We start from the raw sequence: 18,690 nt of genomic DNA on the forward strand, positions 1-18,690 counted from the left end.
TCCTACATACGACATATTAGTTATCTGTCAAAACACACAATATTTTAATATGTGCTTACACATTATTAAAAAATTGTCACAGAAAAATAGGAAAATGAAATTATTGCAACTTGTTTGATTGCAGTTTAATCTGTCTCCTAGTTAAAAAATAATATCAGCTGACGTAACTGTAAAGGACTTTTTCTATGTAACACTGTTTTTATTACGAAATATTTTAACTTCACTATCATTGTGGTTGGGTAGCGTAATATATTTTGGAGGGACCTTTCGCTAGAGAAACTACACTCATCCTTCACTCATATTCGGGTTAAACTACGTCCCCATCTTAAATATTGATTGATTGAGAAAACTCTTCAATAATCTTCAAATTGTATTTCACAATAATCCCAACAAACCTTAATCTAAACTAGGATTGAATAAACTGAGGTATACTTTATTTGACTTTTTGAAAATGTTTTAACTTTTTTAAGTCAAAACAGTTCAATTTCTGTAAGCTTAGAGGTTTCTTTAAATTGTAATGTTAAAGGCACTTAAAAATTGTCCGATAAGTTCTTTTAATAATGTTCAATTGACTACAATCAATCAGCTGTTCTTATTGCCTTAGTTTTAATCTATACTCTGTTCACAAAATTTAGGCGGTTTAAGGGGAAGTTCGCCCACTACTTTTTTACCTAATATTTGGTGCAGCTGATTTTATAATTTTGACAAACCTCAAGCCGGTTGAGCTACCTATTTTTAAAGATAGGTTCAAGTGGAGGGGATTCATTTCTTCCCCTACAACCGCCTAAATGTTGTGAACAGACTACAGAGTATAGTTGAAGATATGTCTTGTGTAATTTGGTACATTCCTCCCGAGTATTTCGCTAATGGAAGGTTGCACTTGGACTACATTTACCATCTGACTCAACTACGCTTCAGCTCTTATGTTATCTCATTGATTGTGTTTTAAATGTATTTAGTTCTGAACAATAAAATTTGTAATTTATTCATCCATGAATGGTTATTTAACCCTTGACAGGTTTTACTTTTTCAGTGTGGTGAAATTTAAAGTTTTGGATCTTATATCTCATGTCTACGCCAGTAGCATTTTTGATACAAAATAAAAAGAATGTTGCTAGTGAATGCTACTGAGTTTTTTGTATTGTTTTAGTAACCATTTTTCACTAAAAATTATTGACTGCTATTTAGTTTTTTTAGCGTTGTTGCGCTTCTTTTACATTATATGTTTTTCGGCGTCCAGTTAAAATCTATTTTAATGCCAAAAAAGTTGTTTACTGTCCATTTCTTGTTAGGAAACTAACAAAAATGAACTAAAAAAAACGAATAAACAAATTTTTCCCACCGTACTGTCAGAAACTGTGTTGTATGAAACATAGACACGATGTTTTACGATGACATAGTGTAAAATCTTACGGGTTTTAACCGGACAGTAAAAATCATAGAGTGAAAGGAGCATTATAGTAGAAATGAATCAAATTAAATGTAAATAAAATTATCCTAACAAACCCTTTCCTCTAGTCAGAACAAGTTTTTAACATATTCCAAAACTTTCATTGCCAACTCATTCACATTGAAACTGTAAAATGATATATTATAAGGCTACTATAAGATTAAGAGATGGGAAAACTTCAATTTTAAATAAATATTGTTTATTAATCTCCTGAGACTACTTCAAAAAGATAGTTTAGTAGGACTAAGCTAGAGTTTATTGTTTATATTAATTTATGAAATAATTCGCTTAATGGGATCTGGTCTAAGGGATTTTATCAGATTTAAATATTTCTGTGAGCAAATGTCTAAACAATGTGTTTAGCTAATGAAATAATGGTAAACCTTGCCCTTTCAATTTCTATTTTCATCTGAAGATTTTTAATTTTTCTCTTACACATTTTAAAAACAATTATAATATTTATACTAAAAAGTATATTGATTTCCTTAGAGTGTAAAAAATTAACATTTCACGATTTATCGAAAATTTGTTTGAAGAACAATTTAGAGTTTTGCCTCTACATTGAACGAAATACACAGGAAGGTTGTTGTGATAGTTGGTTATCACCATGATACATTTCCCGAAGCAATAAATGAAGGTTTATAAGGTTGGCACACCTGTCAGATAGCATGTGTTGTAGGTTTACTCTTGAGGCCCACACTACTTGAGTCACCTACATACATTGTGTTCAAATAGAACGACAGTGAAAGGATCTTGCAAAGATTTCAAGATGGACAAATGAAGAAATGGTGGCATGACTTGTCAGGGATGAAAATAATATTTTACTGATAAGGGATTCATTCAAGTGTCAGTATCTATACTTGAAAGATAAAACACGATGTATATTTTACCAAGAATTTGGTCTAGGCACTTAGTAAAGTAAGAAGTTATGAGGAAAGATTAAGAAAAGTCTAATACAAAATCAACAAAAACTTAACTCAGAAGTAAAGTTTAATGGCTTTATTTCACTGAAAGGTACTTAATAACTATTTAAAAATTTCCTACATACTTTATGCAACATTTTTAGACAAACTTTTATCACTTTTGAATTTAAACCTATATTGATAACAGGTTTGTTTTTTTCTAAATTCTAACATGTCCATAGTAAATGATTGGCTAGATTTTTGCTTAATGAAGTTTTTTTTTTTTTACTTTTTAAATTACAAGTGTTGAAGATGAGAAGGATCCTATATCAATAAAGTTACATAAACAGTTTTAAAACCCAGTGACTTACAACATTCATAAAATTAAAATACCTGACGGTACAAAAAACGTCAAATAACACTTCTAACAGTATATTTACACTTAAAATGTTTACTCACAAGATGGTAAATACAATTTAATAACACGTGCGATGCTGATCAAAATACAACATTTTGCATCAAAATACTGCTTTTGAATTTTAATGAGAGTAAATTTTATTTGGTAAACGCAAGACAAATTATATACACATTCAGCCTTCTAGTTTTTACCTGGTTTGAACATTTTCTTTGAGTCATAATTATATGAAAAAACCCATTTAAATTTGTTAGTATTTTGTTGGTTAAAATATTTCAGCTTATTTGCTTCAAATATCAAAATTATATAGGTACATAGTATTGGCTGTGACCCTGAAAATGTTTATCAGATAACTCTTTGAACTTTGCTTGAAAATTGATTATGAAAATGGTGATGTTTTGTCTCTTAGTTGACTTTTGTTACTTCCTTATTGTTTGTTGCAAAACAATACTAAATTCTGTGAAGATAGCTCAGAAAATTTTGTAAATATCACTCCTGAGCAATCGCAAAGTTGAGTATAAACCTTAAACAGTATAAATTACTCGAAGAACATTTCTTGAAACTTTTATTCCTTAACCAATGTTACAATTTTAGCACAAAATAATTAAACTCAACCGAAATAATGTATAAATCTTCATATTGCATTGTGAATATGGATATTGTAGAAAAATACCTATAAAAACATAGTTTAAATATTAGTAAATTTAGTTAATTATCCATACACACAAACAGATCAATGACATATCAATAAAATTAATCAACTAGAGATTGGTCGAAGTAAAATAATTTATTTTTGGCCAACTTCTGCTTCTAAATCACGGCTTGTAACCTAGTATCATCATCCTTGGATGTAATGTAGTGTGCTTCAGTGTTGAGGATCGTTTGAACAAAAACTTGTGACAATCTCAGTGGAAATATACATTATAACATTTTATTAAAGAACAATTTTGTAATCAATGCCATTTAAGCTTTCAACCACTATACATTCACGTACCTTCTACGTTTAACACAATACACAAACAATATGGCACAAGGAAGGATCAGAAACAAAGGATCATTCAATTATTTGACATTTTATTACCAAGGTTTGATTACAATATGTCTCCCTGTAAATAGAGGTGAGATCATAACCTTCCTGCCTTAAAAAAACTTTTTTGAGTCCTACTGTGTGAACAATTCTCTGATCAATATAATTACTTTTGTACAAATCAAGTTCTTAAAACTGCTCCAAGTTACAAAATATAGATAAGTAATGGGGAGGATTAAACAAATTGTATTTTCTTAAAATAGCATGTACATTGTGCTGTGTAAAATAAACGGTACCAGCAAACTAACACATACTTTCTCCCATTGGCTTGTCAACAACTGTTATAAGGGAACGTGGTGGGAGTAACTATGATGGTTTATAGGGAAAATCGCAAAAGATTGCTGTAACTTTTGTAGCCTACCAAAATCTTAATAGCATTGTGGGTTGTACAATTTTGTTTAAAATTAAAAGGACCAAATCATACTAAATTTTAATCAAAATGGTTTAAGCCGTTTTGAAAATCAAAATTTCAAAAAATGTATACTCTTGGAGGTTCTATGACAGTCACGTACAGAGTTTCATCAAAATCTGATCACAGGCTTAGTAGTCTGTAGCTCTCTACGCGTCCATACCCACACAGACATCACTTTTAAAACCAATTTTTTGGGTTCAGGGGACTGAAAAAGTATACTTTTCACCTTAAACTTAAGAAGAAAAAAAAACAATACTTTCTCCATAGTTACTATGTGTAGGAGAGAAATTAACATTAATTTTGGTTAAACGCAAGTGCAACCCGAAACCCCCTGGAGGGAATCTATCCCACAATTCCTAAGATATTTACGTTGTCAAGATATTGTTAACACTAATGTGTTTTTGAATCTGCAAAGATATTAAAATCCAAAAACTGAACCATAGAGTTTTTATACTTGAAATAGATCTTTAAAATTCAATAGGAACTGCTGGGGGAAATGAGTCAGTAGTACCTATACATAAGTAGTTCAATTAACTTAAATATCACTACCATGTTGTAAAAAAATGTATAGACAAATTACAAACATTTTTATTGGAACATTGATTGATAAAACAAGGAAATGTGTGGTGAAGGAAGTGTGTCAGACTCAATTAATGCTACAACACCAGTTCTGGGTTTGAAAGAGTTGAATATGTCGAAGAGTAAGATATTTTTCTTTGAGTGCAGTTGTTTGAAAGCTAATTATAGCTAGGAAAGCATTTATCAGAAGTGAGGCTCTGAAAAAACTATACTTACCAGAGCAAAACATGAGAAGTACAGTGACCCTTAAGTATTGCGCTTAAATGCTGCAAGTAATCTTTTTTAACTTTTTATGTTATCTATCACCAGTTAAACTAAAAACTAAGTTGAAGTTAGTTTTAAAGAAGTTGCATCTTACTCTGCAATGTAAATGACAGCCATGAACAAAGAAGTATGAATTACCTTACCATATATCAAACATTTTCTGATATATCACAACAAAAACTAACTTGTAAGGAAATGTTTTTTCTGCACTCGCTATTCAATCTAGATTTGAATGCCATCTTACAAAGAATTGATTCTCGACGTTATTAACTACATTTTCTAACAGGTTAGATAGTCAAAACCAAAGTTTGAACTTTTAACTTAGAATAAAGACCACAGGCAGAGGAACCCACACACTCAGAAATTGTTAAATATTTTCTAAATTAACCCAATAGTCTACTCATCAAAAATCAAATTTAAAGACTTGTTATCCAACAAGTACAATTCAAGGCCATGACCCAATAAATTCTGCATCAAAGCTTTCAGACATTGAAATTTTGTCATAGAAGGATTTGTCATTCTGTTTGCATCAACATTTAATCGGCAATGTTGTTGAGTTAGCTAATACAGTGGTGTAGTAGGTTTGCAAATAACTATAGTCCAACCTCCAACGCAGCAACTGTCAATTTGAAACCATCGTTCAGTGAGATCAGCTTCATCAATCCACCTGAAGAGCTAAGCGCTTAGAAAGGATTTATAACAAAGAGGGAAACAAAAAATTGTCCATGTACATACATGCAAATTTGGCGTGTTACATATACAAGAAGAACACATTGAAAGCCATAAGCAAGCATGGCCATAAGAAAGCATATTGCAAATTCTACTGCAGTTCAACTTATTCAGTAAGCCATAATCAATTCTTCAAATCAGCGAATATCTTTACTTTAGCATGACCCAACTTTGAAGACGTCAAGATTTAATCCTACCACAGTTCTCAAAACTCTAGAAGTATGGATAAAAGCCATGTTCAATTCTTCAAATCAGCGAATATGTTTACTTCAGCATGACCCAACTTTGAAGACGTTAACATTTAAACCGACCACAGTTCTCAAAACCCTTGAAGTATGGATAAAAGCCATGTTCCACTCTTCAAAAATCAGCAAATATATTTTACAGCATGACTCAACTTCATCAAACGGAAATTCCAATGAAGCCTACAGTACTTAATTATCTAATGGACATGTTTATTTTCTATTGTATCAAATAGCTTTGTATGGATAAGTTTACTATTGTAATTAGTCAAATTTTTAGCTCATAGATTAACGTAGCACTGTACCCTGATCACCACAGCTAGATGTTTTTGTACATAGCTTGACGCAGACGTAAGACTTGTCTAGGATTTCTCTTGTCTAGTTTTCACCAAAGCAGGTAGACACCGTCACAACAACCCTACTAACTCTAGTACCGCATGTAATTTGCAAAGTTTAGTACTTTCTGCATCGTTGTGACTAAATTTTGTTTTCTAAAAAATGTTTTATTGATGTGGTGTTATTAACAATTTCCCAAAATTATTCACAAAACTAAAATACGTAACAAAGTCAATTGTGTGCTTCTTGGTATTACGTTTGTTTTTTAAAACTTAATCTGTGTGCCTTTTTTTCGTAGCAGTAGTGTTGTTTACCAATTTTGCCTTAAAATGAACTTTTTTCCTAATAATTTTAAAATTCAAAGAGTACTTAACGTAAAATTAAATAAACTTGTAACTTTACTGAACTTGAACAAAATAATTGGTTGTCTTAAATTCAATCAAGTCAAACCTGTATTTCTCGCAGAAAATGTTTCAGAGGGTTAAACTTTCGTATTTGTGGTGGTAACGTTGGCCAGCCTGCTGATTTGTTTTTGTGTTAGGTCGCTCGTAAGTTGGCAATGGTGGAGGCTGACTTGGAGCGTGCGGAAGAGCGTGCTGAGGCTGGAGAATCGTAAGCTTTTTTTTGTTCCGTAAGGTTTCGTTTGTGTTTTGTTTGCAGAGAATGCTATGCCGTCGTCACAGCTGTATTTAGTGTTATGCTTATATAAAAATGAGACTTATAACCATAAGAGTAATGTTATGTTTTATTCATATTTGCATCTTATCTACATTTTATTAATGAGCAAAAATGATGATATTTGTTCTTTTACATGGTACTTCATTGTAAAACAAAATTCTTTTTATGGTTGTAATTCTCATATGATTGTTTATATTTTAGTTTTAGATGTGTTATGCATGTTTTATATTTGATTTTTACACCGATTTTCATATGCTTGGATGTGTTACACTTCCACTTTTGACATATATTGAAGGTTTTTTTAATGATTGTTATGAATAACTTTTGCATTCACATTCACTTTTTCAATAATATTATTTGTATTGTGTCAAATTTCAACATTACACAACCAAACGCCTTGCATTTTACGTTTGTTTCATTTACATTTTCAGCACAAATTGCACTATAACCATCCATTTAATTAATCAAAATTTAAAATAATCTCACAATGGATAAATCAAATTGTTTGCTGTTTTAATATGAATTCTGTGTGAATGCAAGTTTGTTGTTTTGAGCTGTACCTAGTGTGTTAGACTAGCACTAAACGCATGGCTTGGTAATACAGGTGGCTCGTAAACTCGTCATGATGGAACAAGATCTAGAACGAGCCGAAGAGCGAGCAGAACAGAGCGATTCGTAAGTTGTCCACCGCTTGCATGGTTTTGTGGCCTCGTAAATATATATCAGTAGTTTTTACGATTAGATTTTTGCTCATCAAACTTGATCAGTTTGTGACCAGTTAATTACATTATTATCCTTCATTTTTATTAGTGCGGTACATTTTATACTCAGTTTCTCAACTCTGTTTTCACTCGTAATCTTGCCTTACTAGACTTTTTGAAGAAAAGCCAATTGGCTAGCAAATATTTTTTTTTAAGGAAAAGAGTTCAGCTCCTTACCTGAGAAATTTAGAGTCCAGGGGCTAATAGGTACACAATAAAAATACTCAAACATAATACTGATATTAAATTTATGTTTTTATTGTTTATCTATTAGCCCCTCAACTCTAAATTTTCTCAGGCAACCTAGGTAAATAGCATTTCTTTTTTAATGCCTCATACTGTAAATTTGGATGAAAATGTTTCATTAATCAATCATACAACAAAATGATTGTTACATCAATGTACTAACGTAGCTGTTGGAAAACACCATTGCTGTATCTGTGTAATCATCAAAACTACTGGCTTCTCATTTGCAAGGTTTCAATTGTGTATCAAATTTCGTTGATGCCTGTAAAACAGACAAATGAACTGATGCAACGACTCTATTATGGAAAACATTGCTTTGTTTTTGAATTCTTCAAAGACGATAAATTAATCAGCAAAATTATGGATTGACTTTGAAAAAATCTTTTAAAATTGACAATTATTTTATACGAACTTACCATAAATTTAAATACAATATTGTAATATTTTCACGTTAATTTATGATAACTACCTTATATTAATGTTACTGTTTGAATCTAATATATAATTTTTTCAATTTACAGAAAGATTGTAGAGCTTGAGGAAGAGCTCCGCGTCGTTGGCAACAACCTGAAGTCCCTGGAAGTCTCAGAAGAAAAGGTATTTAGTCTTGGTTGATCAGTCAGTAAAATGTATAGGATATTACGTAAATATATACGTAAATGTAAGGGGATATTTATTGATCAATAGACATTTTTATATAGATTACATCTATTTTTGTATCAAATATTTAAAATCTGAAAGTTATCAATTTAAAAGTCTTGCGAGTTTTGGGAAGTTGTTTTGTGACCATACGAAACCATACCCCATTCAGGAAGTCATACTTCCTAATCAGTTTTGACAACTATTTTACAAGCTCTAAGATCCAAGGTAAATTTAGTTTAACGCTTAGATGTTTTTGTCTTGACTGTAAATTGATGTTAAGAAGAAAAATACGGAAGTTATATAAGTTGGATTTCTTTATTCAAAACCGTTTCTATCTCATGTACGCCTAAAGCATTCTCAATATATTTGAATCAGATGTACAATATGACAAGTCCAATTCACTTAAACACCTTACTAGATGTTCTTTATACAAGAAGAATCAACTTTTTTCATATCAGAATTGAGAAAACAATATTTTTGTAAATTAATCGATAGAGAAGTAATTTTAAACATACTAAGATGAACTACAAGTCCTTCAAAAGACTGGAATTACCTAAATGAAAATATTACTGTCCAAATTGACAAGTGATTTATTTGAATTGTCGTGAATTCTTGTTCAAATTTGCATCAAAGAGATGTTACAAATGCCTCCTTTAATTCCTTCTCAGTAGTTTTAGTAGCCCATAGAAAAAAGAACAGAGACCACTTTTTATCAAATTGCATTCTGCTCTATGATGGTATCTTATTTCTACTCCTGACTTGGCAATGTTTAAACAGGCTAACCAACGTGAGGAAGAGTACAAGAACCAAATCAAGACTTTGACCACAAGACTCAAGGAGGTATCATACCTCGCATGTTCCCTGAACCCTGTTTTTTGTTTTTGTTTACGCTACTTTTTTTCTCATTGGTTTGTGTGGACCAATCAGACTTGGCTGTTTCTTTGAGAAACATTCATTTTCTTGGCTTCATTGCGAGTGTTTTATGTGTTTACTAACTTGTGTGTATAATCAAGGCGACCCAGAGAGAAGAGAACTTCGAGGAACAGGTCAAAGCTCTGTCCAACCAGCTCAAAGAGGTAATTCCAACGTATATTCTCGCTTCGGACAGTGTTTTCTTTTATGTTTTTGTAACGGGATAAAATTGTCTTGATTGTAGTTCTACCTTTTACAAAATCAATGTGGGCATTTTTTTCTTTTAAACTTGTTTTTGAACCAACACTCCTATACTCCTTGTAGAACAACCATTACAAATTTACATATTATTTTCAGACATAATAGGTTATGGTTTTAATACCCTACAAATGACACTAAGAGTGCATTGTGAAAAAAAGTAGAGTAGTGGCCTTTTATTCTATCATAACTTTGAAATTTTCACAAACGCTTTTGCCAAACAGTTCTACTACGTGGCAACATAAATTGATAGAACTTCTAATCGGTAAACTGCATTCCTATGATCCACTCATAATCTAGTTTGGTCTTGATTAAGTTTTAATGAAACAATCAATTTTAGAAGAAAAGGGTGAATATTTAGTTTGAAGTCCAGCTAACATAAAAGAGCACTGTCCGGTGATATTAAGATCATGCTAAAATGCATGAAAGGTAGGGTATTCAGTATTTCTTCTTAATTACTTTCATTTAGTATTTTATTTCAAGCAGACTTTATTTTTGACTTCATTGTTTTATTTTTGATATGTACCTTTTTTTTAATTTTTATGTCCTTGTCATGCTTCTCAAAGATTGTCATAAGTTTTGCATTTTGAGCAGTTTAATGTTATGCTAATGTTTATTATTTGTATGCCCTTCAAATACATTCAGAAGTCACATGTGCTTTAACAAATCAAATCAAAACTAATGTAATGCCCTAAAATAGTTTTTTAAACTATATTTTTTTGTTTTATCAGACTCTTTACCTGGTTTTTACAAATAAAAACCAGTAATTAATTAGATTGATGATGGTACAAATATTAAAGTTTTCTTACAGTTTCGTTTAAAATTTTTAATATGACATCATATTATTTTTTAGCAACGTGATTTTCTTGGTTTACGATTCAATTAGGTGCAAGCGTTGACTTTTGGATGCTGAATTATACATCCTATCTATACCAGCTGTAGCCAGATTTTTTTAGAACATGAGAATAGAAATGTGGCACAGTGCGTGCCACAGTCTAAAACTCTATATCTTCCTTAGTTTTTGTTACTAGAGAAATAAAAAATACTTAAGTTTAGCATAACTCGCCCTTTCGACCTTTCAATTGGGTTTACTTAACAATTTGGCATATTAAACAAAAATCTAATTTACATCAGCACCCTCTTAAGCATTCAACTATGTTCATGTTAATGAAAACTGGAGGCTACAACTTTGGAAATGGAATATCTATTTCTATTCACAGTCAATGTTGCAAACTATTACCTATTGATGACTAAACTGTTTGAAAGTTGTTTACGTATAATTATTGGACTGGAACCCTATCTTGGTGGAGGTGGCAGCTTTGGTGGTATACGCTACAGCAACACTAGCTAATAGCGTTAACCCGTAAGTTCTAGTTTAGATGCTTTTGGCCTTAATTTTCAATTTTTTTTTTTTTTTTTGCTTTGTATGCTTTTTGTGTCTTCTATTTTATTATTGTACTAGTAGTAGTGTCATGTACCATTTGATTGTAAATGTTTGATCGATTGTGTTGTTTGACGAATTTCAATCTCATTGAATTACCGAGCTTTAACTTTAGCCAAATTTTATCTGCTACTGTTGTGTTTTGTCACTTTTGGCTCCATTTTGGATTGGTTATTCTCTTGCCAACCATAATCTATGACTTTCACATTTGTTATTGTGTAACAGTTGTGTAAAAAGTCATATTATTTTAAAGTTGGTTATTATGAGGGCTGTCCTCAATCTATGTTCTCCAACCGGCTTCAATCGCCAAGCAAGCTGGTTCAAATCTCAATCCAACATCTTGTTCTTTACTTCCTCCAGTAATAGTCTAGCCTGTTTCCATCACTTAACATCTAGATGATACGCTTCCACAGTCACATTAGATTTTCAAATGAGGTCTTCGGAAGACCTCATTGAATAAGGTAAATTAGAGGCTGACGTTTCGGATTGCAGATATCCGTCTTCGGGGCAAACTGAGTTACTCATCCGAAACGTTTTCCTCTGGTTTACCTTATTCGATGACGCAGTCATCACCCGAAGATCTAGATGTGACTATCACTATAGTCCTTGCCACCCTAACTTGAGGCAGCCCAAGGCCGCACGCCATATATCTAGTGCGGCCTTGGGCTACTTTAAGTTAGGGTGGCGAGGACTATAAACATGATTATTGTTGACTTAGTAGCCGATTACAATGACAAGGAAGATTGACGCTCCTGCCAGTATAAATCAGGTTATGTGGATAGGTTTCTATGGAATTGAGGTCAACCCTGTTGAAATCCGCTGCCGGTTGATAAATGTGTATGCAGAAGTGTATAGACGTAAACACGTGCGTAAGTGCCTTGGTGAGTTTGCAGAAGGCCGTACACATACACATGCGTAACGTGGCACTGGTCGTCTATCAGTTTCCATAGTGATTGAAGTTGAAAAAATTATTTTGTTGGTTAATGTTTATCAGGGTTAATCATTGTCCTAAGTAGTCTTAGAGACAAACTTTATCAGTTTGGCAATCGGTTAAGTCATAATTAAAAATTTGATCATTAAAAATTTGAGCAATTCGAACAAAACTGAACGGCCACAACCAGTCTTCATGTCCAAAATGTTTACAACCATCCCCAAACTCCTTTGGCTGTTGAAATAAAAGATTTTTATTCATTCATTCAAACTCCCTGCATATATTTACTTATATTTATAGCACTTTTCTCAATTCATATCTGCCAACTGGCAACAGGCTCTTAAGGGAATGACCTCTTGAACCACAGTGATCTTGTTACAAAATCAATTTGTTCATGACAGGAACATAGATTATTTTGTTGCTACAAGACCAATCTTTGCATAGGGGTGGAAATTGACTTGAAAAGTAGTGAAGGAAGTAAAGAAGATGCGGTGTTGTCGGATTTGAATCTGCTTCCAAGTGGAGCTTGTAGTAGGCCTTAATGGACAGAAGACCCTTTTAATACTAATTAAAGATTTGAATATAAACTTTTCTGACAAAGGTTCTGTACACAAAGTCCAGACTTTGCGTCAATTTTGACGGACATAAATTACAAATTAACTTACCGAATCGTATTACATTTTACCTCTGTATTCTACAACCTTCCTAGACATGTCCTCCAAATTCCTCGTTAAATTGTAATTTTTGTCCTGATATACTCAAAATGTTATACTTTTTCTGTGTCTGTAGGCCTATATGTTTTGTGCTGTACTGATTGCCAGGGTGACTGATTGATTACTGATTACTGATTATCCAATGTTTGCCAGGCTGAGGCTCGTGCTGAGTTCGCTGAGAGATCCGTACAGAAACTCCAGAAGGAGGTTGACAGGCTGGAAGGTACGTGTTTTTCCGACTCAACATTTCTTCCATTTGCTTTAGATATTTCAATTACAAATTTTCTACTAAAGAATCTTTTAATGTTTTCCTTATTTCATTTCAGTAGATTATTCACAATTTCCTTTTAATCAGTTTGATAAGTATTTAAATTCTTTCAAATCAATCCACTTTATTTGTTTTAAATTACTATCTAAATATCTTTTGTGTTTATAGTTGACAATCTTTATACAGTAATGATTATTTAAATAATTATTCGATACCAAGTGCAGTGTGTTATCTTCTTGTTAATGTTTAAAATGTTACTGTACAATGTTGCATCGCTTTTGCGTTGAACCGAGTGAGTAACAGTTTTCCTTACTGTGTTAAACCACTAATTCGTGTACAGTCTGACTAATCTCAATGTTGCTCTAACAGAGAGTAGTTGAACTTGAAAACACAAAGTTTTTTATTTTGTTCCTTTTTATTTTTGTGTGTTGTTGTTGTGCGCTTGTGTTTGAGCATGCGTTTGTTTTTGTAGACGACTTGGTCACCGAGAAAGAGAAGAGCAAAATTCTGCAGGAGGAGATGGAGGCTACTCTTCATGACATTCAGAACATGTAAACAACACTTAACTTAGGCGCCTCTTAACGCACGCACTCACACGCCGCACACTCCAACAACCCTGGGCAGGAACTAACATTCACCCCAACAAAAATTTCATTTAGTTCTGAAAGAAAACAATTAACATTGGTCGTGGTTCCTTAGTAAAAAAATTTATTCAGAAGTTTTAGAAAAAAATATACTTTTATTGCCTTTTAAAATTTGTGTACACATTGTTACATAAGTAAATAACACAATTGTCTCATCAATATAATTTTATATAAATTGTGTTTATTTACTTTTTTATCTGCGTACACAATTTTTGAACAAGTAAATAAACGAGCGGTGCTGGTTTAGGGTTTGGTGAAGGTACCGAGGGTTGTTGGAAACAAATTATGGGGCACCTTTCACATTCCGTGTACATAAATCTAGCGAAATATTAAATAATTATTGTTGAAATTATTTCATCGTTATATATTTGCTCATTGTTGACAATGTGCGAGAAATTATTAAGTTGTGCTTATTGGATATGTATTGTTGTTAGGCTTACTTAATTGTTATGTATTTCTTTATTGTACGGTTGCTAATTAAATATAAAATTTATGATAGTTACAAGCAAATTAAGATTTCTAATGTTTTTCCCCATATTTTTCATGCTTAAGTCGGGTTTTACAAAACACTACAATCTATAGTTCATGAATTAATAACCACAAAAAATTTAGTAACACTAATGAATACATTCAACAATACTTAAACTGCTTTAAAAACATCAATTGCTTTTTTAACGCTTAAAATGCAAGGTTCTAGTATAAAAACCACCGACAAGTTTGACTAATCCAAGTCCTCCGTGGCCACTCGACAGCTTGGTAAACTGTACATATCACAGCCATGTACCATGTACCATGTACGTACACAAACAGCTCAGCATGATATGCATGGTAATCTATATGTTCTACTTAGTTTACAGGGTTGGTACGGTCAGGGAAAACCTGGAAAACCTGGAAATGTCAGGGAATTTTGTTGGTCTGGAAAAGTCAGGGAAAAGTCAGGGAATTTTGGAAAAAATCTGGAATTTCTCTTGAAAGACTACATTTTTTACAGATATGCTACATTTTGCATCTAGGTCTCAATACTTGGTCAAAAACATCGAAGTTTGACGAAAACATCGATGTAACAAAAACATCTGGAACCTACCATCGATATAAAAAACATCGAACATCGACAGACATTCTATCATCACCCTCTGATTACTGGCTTAATTGAACGCACCGAGCTCCCAGTGTTTCTACACGACCAAAAGAATATAATCCCGGTCACTTGGTTAAGAAATCCCGTTTAATCCCTTAAGATTTTTGATGTTAAATTCTGAGTGTTGAATTGGACATATTTCGTTTAAATAGTTGTTTTAACATTGCTATTATATTTTGTTAAGGTAATTTTTTCGATTGGGGTTAGTTTTTCACTAAAATAAAAGCATAGTAAATAAAAACGGACGTCATAGCCAAAACTCCTGTTTTATCCCACATCCCCTTCAAATCCCGCTCATGCTCTAAAAATCCTGTTTTCGGGATCTTATCTTATCTTATCTGACAGGGGCAGGTCTTTAAGAGACCTTTAAGCACTTCATCCGAAATTGAATTATTTGGGGTGCGCAATAATTGCTTTCTTGTTGACCTACAAGTTAAGGCGCCCAATGAATGCCTGTAGCTTCCCAATTAGTTCATCCTCAGGAAGGTATCTACCTCTAGCCATATTTCCAAGAGTTATCGATCTAGCGTCAAAGAGCTCGTTACAATCAAAGAGTAAGTGATCAGCTGTCTCTTCTGACCTATCACAGTACCTACAGATCGGTTCACCATCATATAAGCCCATCCGTTGTAGATGTTTCCTGAATCTTCCATGACCAGTTATCAGTTCAACAATTAATTTAATTCTTCGTCTGTCTAGTCTCAAGAGGTCACAGGCAACCTTTTTAGAAGGCCTAAACAGAGTAAGCTGGCTGACCCTAAGAAGGGGAACATCGACCCAGCGTTTGCGATGCTTTTCCTTGGCCCATGACGCAATCGCAGAACATGCACTGTTTCGTGAGATGCCACAGAAGGGTTGTGGGCCTATCATTGAAGTCGCAGAGGCAGTATTTGCCAATCTGTCTGCAGCTTCATTTCCTTTAATGCCTGAGTGTCCTGGCACCCAGCAAAGCGTAAGGTCATTTCTCCTACCCAACTCAGACACAGAAGCAAAACAATCCCACACGAGCCTGGAGTTGAATTCGTAAGAGTTTAATGCTTTTAAGGTCGCTTGACTATCAGTATAGATATTGATTGTTTTGTCTCTGATATCTTTGTTAAGATGTTCTTGAGCACAAACTAGAATGGCAGTGACCTCCGCTTGAAAGACAGTTGGGTACACCCCCATTGGAAGACAAATGCCAGTGCCTCCATTCATCCAATTTTATATTATATTATTATATTTGTTGTCATGAGAGCCGAAGCCCCCTGACTGCACATCCAATGCACACCTACTCCAGTGCCCCCATTTTTGATCTTAGAAACATCAGTATAGCATTCTAAATCACCTGTGGGTATGGGTCCTTTTCCGCCAGACCAATCCTTCCTATCTGGTATTAGTACTTTGAAAGGCTTTCCAAAGGAGTATTTTTTGGACATGTGATCTGAAGGCAAGTGCAATTCATCATTATGTACCACCTGAACAATTTTGGAGTGCCCTTTATTGTTTCCTGAGGTTATCCATAAGTATTCGCATCTAAGGCGTTGGGCTGTTTTACTTGCTACCACCTTGATGTAAATGTCGATAGGTAGCATATCAAGCAGACAGTCAAGAGCCGCTCCAGGACAGCTGCTTACTGCCCCAGTTATCATTATAAGAGCAAGCCTCTGAACTCCTGCTAAAGCTTTGACAGCTATAGTAGATTCCATCTTTGGCCACCACACAAGCGAACCATATGTAAGGGCGGGTCGAACAACAGATACATACAGCCAGTGCATAAAAGTTTAGGCTGTAACCCCCATGTGCCACTTACCATCCGCCTGCATGCCATAAGGGACCATTTGCCACGCTCAGTGACTTTTTGAAGATGTGGTCCCCAGTGAAGTGATCTGTCCAAAATTACACAAAGATACTTCACCTGATTCTGCAGCTCTATTACAGTGCCCTGCAGTCTTAGTGGGCCGATCCCATCCAGTTTCCTCCTTCTTGTGAAGGGTACTATTACAACTTTCCTGGGATTTATAGAGAGCCCATCTTCCTGGTACCAACGGTCCACTACCCTTAAAGCTCTATTCATAAGGTCAGTTATGGTTCCGTGGAACTTTCCAACCACAAGGATTGCAACATCATCAGCATAACCTAAGGCGAAAACCCCACTTTTGTTGAGTGTCCTTATAAGGTCGTCTGCTACCAAATTCCAAAGGAGAGGAGAGAGAACCCCCCCCCCTGAGGGCATCCTCGAGTAGTTCTTGCCTCGATCGTGTCATTATGGAGTGAGAGCCTAACCTTCCTACTGTGAAGCAAGGATTCAATCCATCTACATATTATACCGTGAAAACCTCTTCCTCTCACCGCATTAAGAGTTGCTGGAGTACCAGTATTATCAAAAGCACCTTGAATATCGAGAAAGGCACCCAGGGCCACTTCACTGCTCTCTAGAGCTTTCTCAATCTTGCTTACAAGTTGGTGCAACACAGTCTCGCATGATCTTCCTGAGACATACGCATGCTGATTATTATGAAAAGGATGTGTCCTAAGAGCTGTATCCATCATATATCTTGAGACCAACTTTTCTAGGATCTTAAGGAAGAAAGAAGATAGAGAAATGGGTCTAAATGACTTAGGATCAGTGTAACTATCCCTTCCTGGTTTAGGAATAAATGCGATACGTGAATTACACCACCCTAAGGGAATGTGTCCTAAGGCTAAGCTGGCTCTGAAAAGTTTTCGGGATAAGTTAATAATCCCACGTATGGAAACACTGCTAGTACCGGGATGCGCGGAAGGATAGGCCTACATTCATCGTTTCAATTTCAATACGATACTGAATACAATTCCTCATTGAATTTATAAAAAGAGAAAAGAATTTATTTATAAAAATAAATACATCTGCCTTAAAAAATAAGGTTGCCAATGACACAGAAAAAATTATACAAGATAAAATTGTATAAGACTGATTAATTTTGATGTTTGCCATATAGATGATTTCTCATTATGCTCAATGAACCTCTTAATGTTTCATGAGTAATAATTTTCAAAAAGGATCTGTCCAAATCATATTGTTTCCAAAAGTTCACAAAAAATTTTGATAATGTTCCTCTTGAACCAATAAACAATCCAATCACCTCAACTTTCCAAATTTTAAAATTTTGCTTGAAATATTCAAAGGTAGGATCATATTTTTTTTTCTTTTCTTCATTTACTTCGTTAGGTTGATTTATGTTTATTTCAAATCGAATTGTTGAATCGAGAATTATGCCTTTGTTAGTTTCTCTTTCTATCAATAAAATATTTACTCTTCTGGTGCTTCCTTTAGAAGAAAGACAGTGTACTTCTTCTTGCACTTCCCATGTGTTATACCTTTTTCGGAAGGCATTTGCTATGATACTTCTTATTTTGTGATGCCTAGTGATTCTTAGAAGTTCACCAAACGGACAGAAGCCAAGGGCATGTGCAAGGGTTTCAATCTCACCACAGGCATGCCTGCAGCGGTTATTGCCCTGACTTCTGCTGTGGAGAACACGCACTGGCACCACATTTGCAATCATTTTTATACTGTCTTTCCACTCAGATTCTGACAAGCCTTCTTTATTAATAATACTTTTATTTCCCGGAGTATAGTCTTTGAAAAGTTCAACACCTTTACCCTTTCAATACTGATTC

General features: G+C 33.9%; 1 protein-coding gene across 16 annotated transcripts in view; it reads left to right on the plus strand.

Annotated features, from left to right (window-relative positions):
- LOC129002393 (tropomyosin Per a 7.0102) overlaps nt 1–18,690 on the plus strand; it is an 80,552-nt gene that overhangs the window by 57,439 nt on the left and 4,423 nt on the right. For 4 of the 16 annotated variants that reach the window (XM_054430158.1, XM_054430154.1, XM_054430152.1 and 1 more), the window contains 4 exons: nt 6,958–7,028; nt 8,623–8,698; nt 9,521–9,583; nt 13,152–13,221. In XM_054430158.1, coding sequence (XP_054286133.1) covers nt 6,958–7,028; nt 8,623–8,698; nt 9,521–9,583; nt 13,152–13,221 — 280 coding nt within the window. Of the gene's footprint in view, nt 1–6,957; nt 7,029–7,698; nt 7,770–8,622; nt 8,699–9,520; nt 9,584–9,756; nt 9,820–13,151; nt 13,222–13,738; nt 13,822–18,690 lie in introns of those variants that run through there. The other 12 variants (XM_054430155.1, XM_054430147.1, XM_054430160.1 and 9 more) reach the window with 7 other exon arrangements.

The sequence above is a fragment of the Macrosteles quadrilineatus genome, unplaced genomic scaffold (assembly GCF_028750875.1).
Source record: "Macrosteles quadrilineatus isolate MER2022 unplaced genomic scaffold, UCM_ALF_1.0 Scaffold_9__3_contigs__length_116548681, whole genome shotgun sequence".
Lineage (NCBI taxonomy): Eukaryota > Metazoa > Arthropoda > Insecta > Hemiptera > Cicadellidae > Macrosteles > Macrosteles quadrilineatus.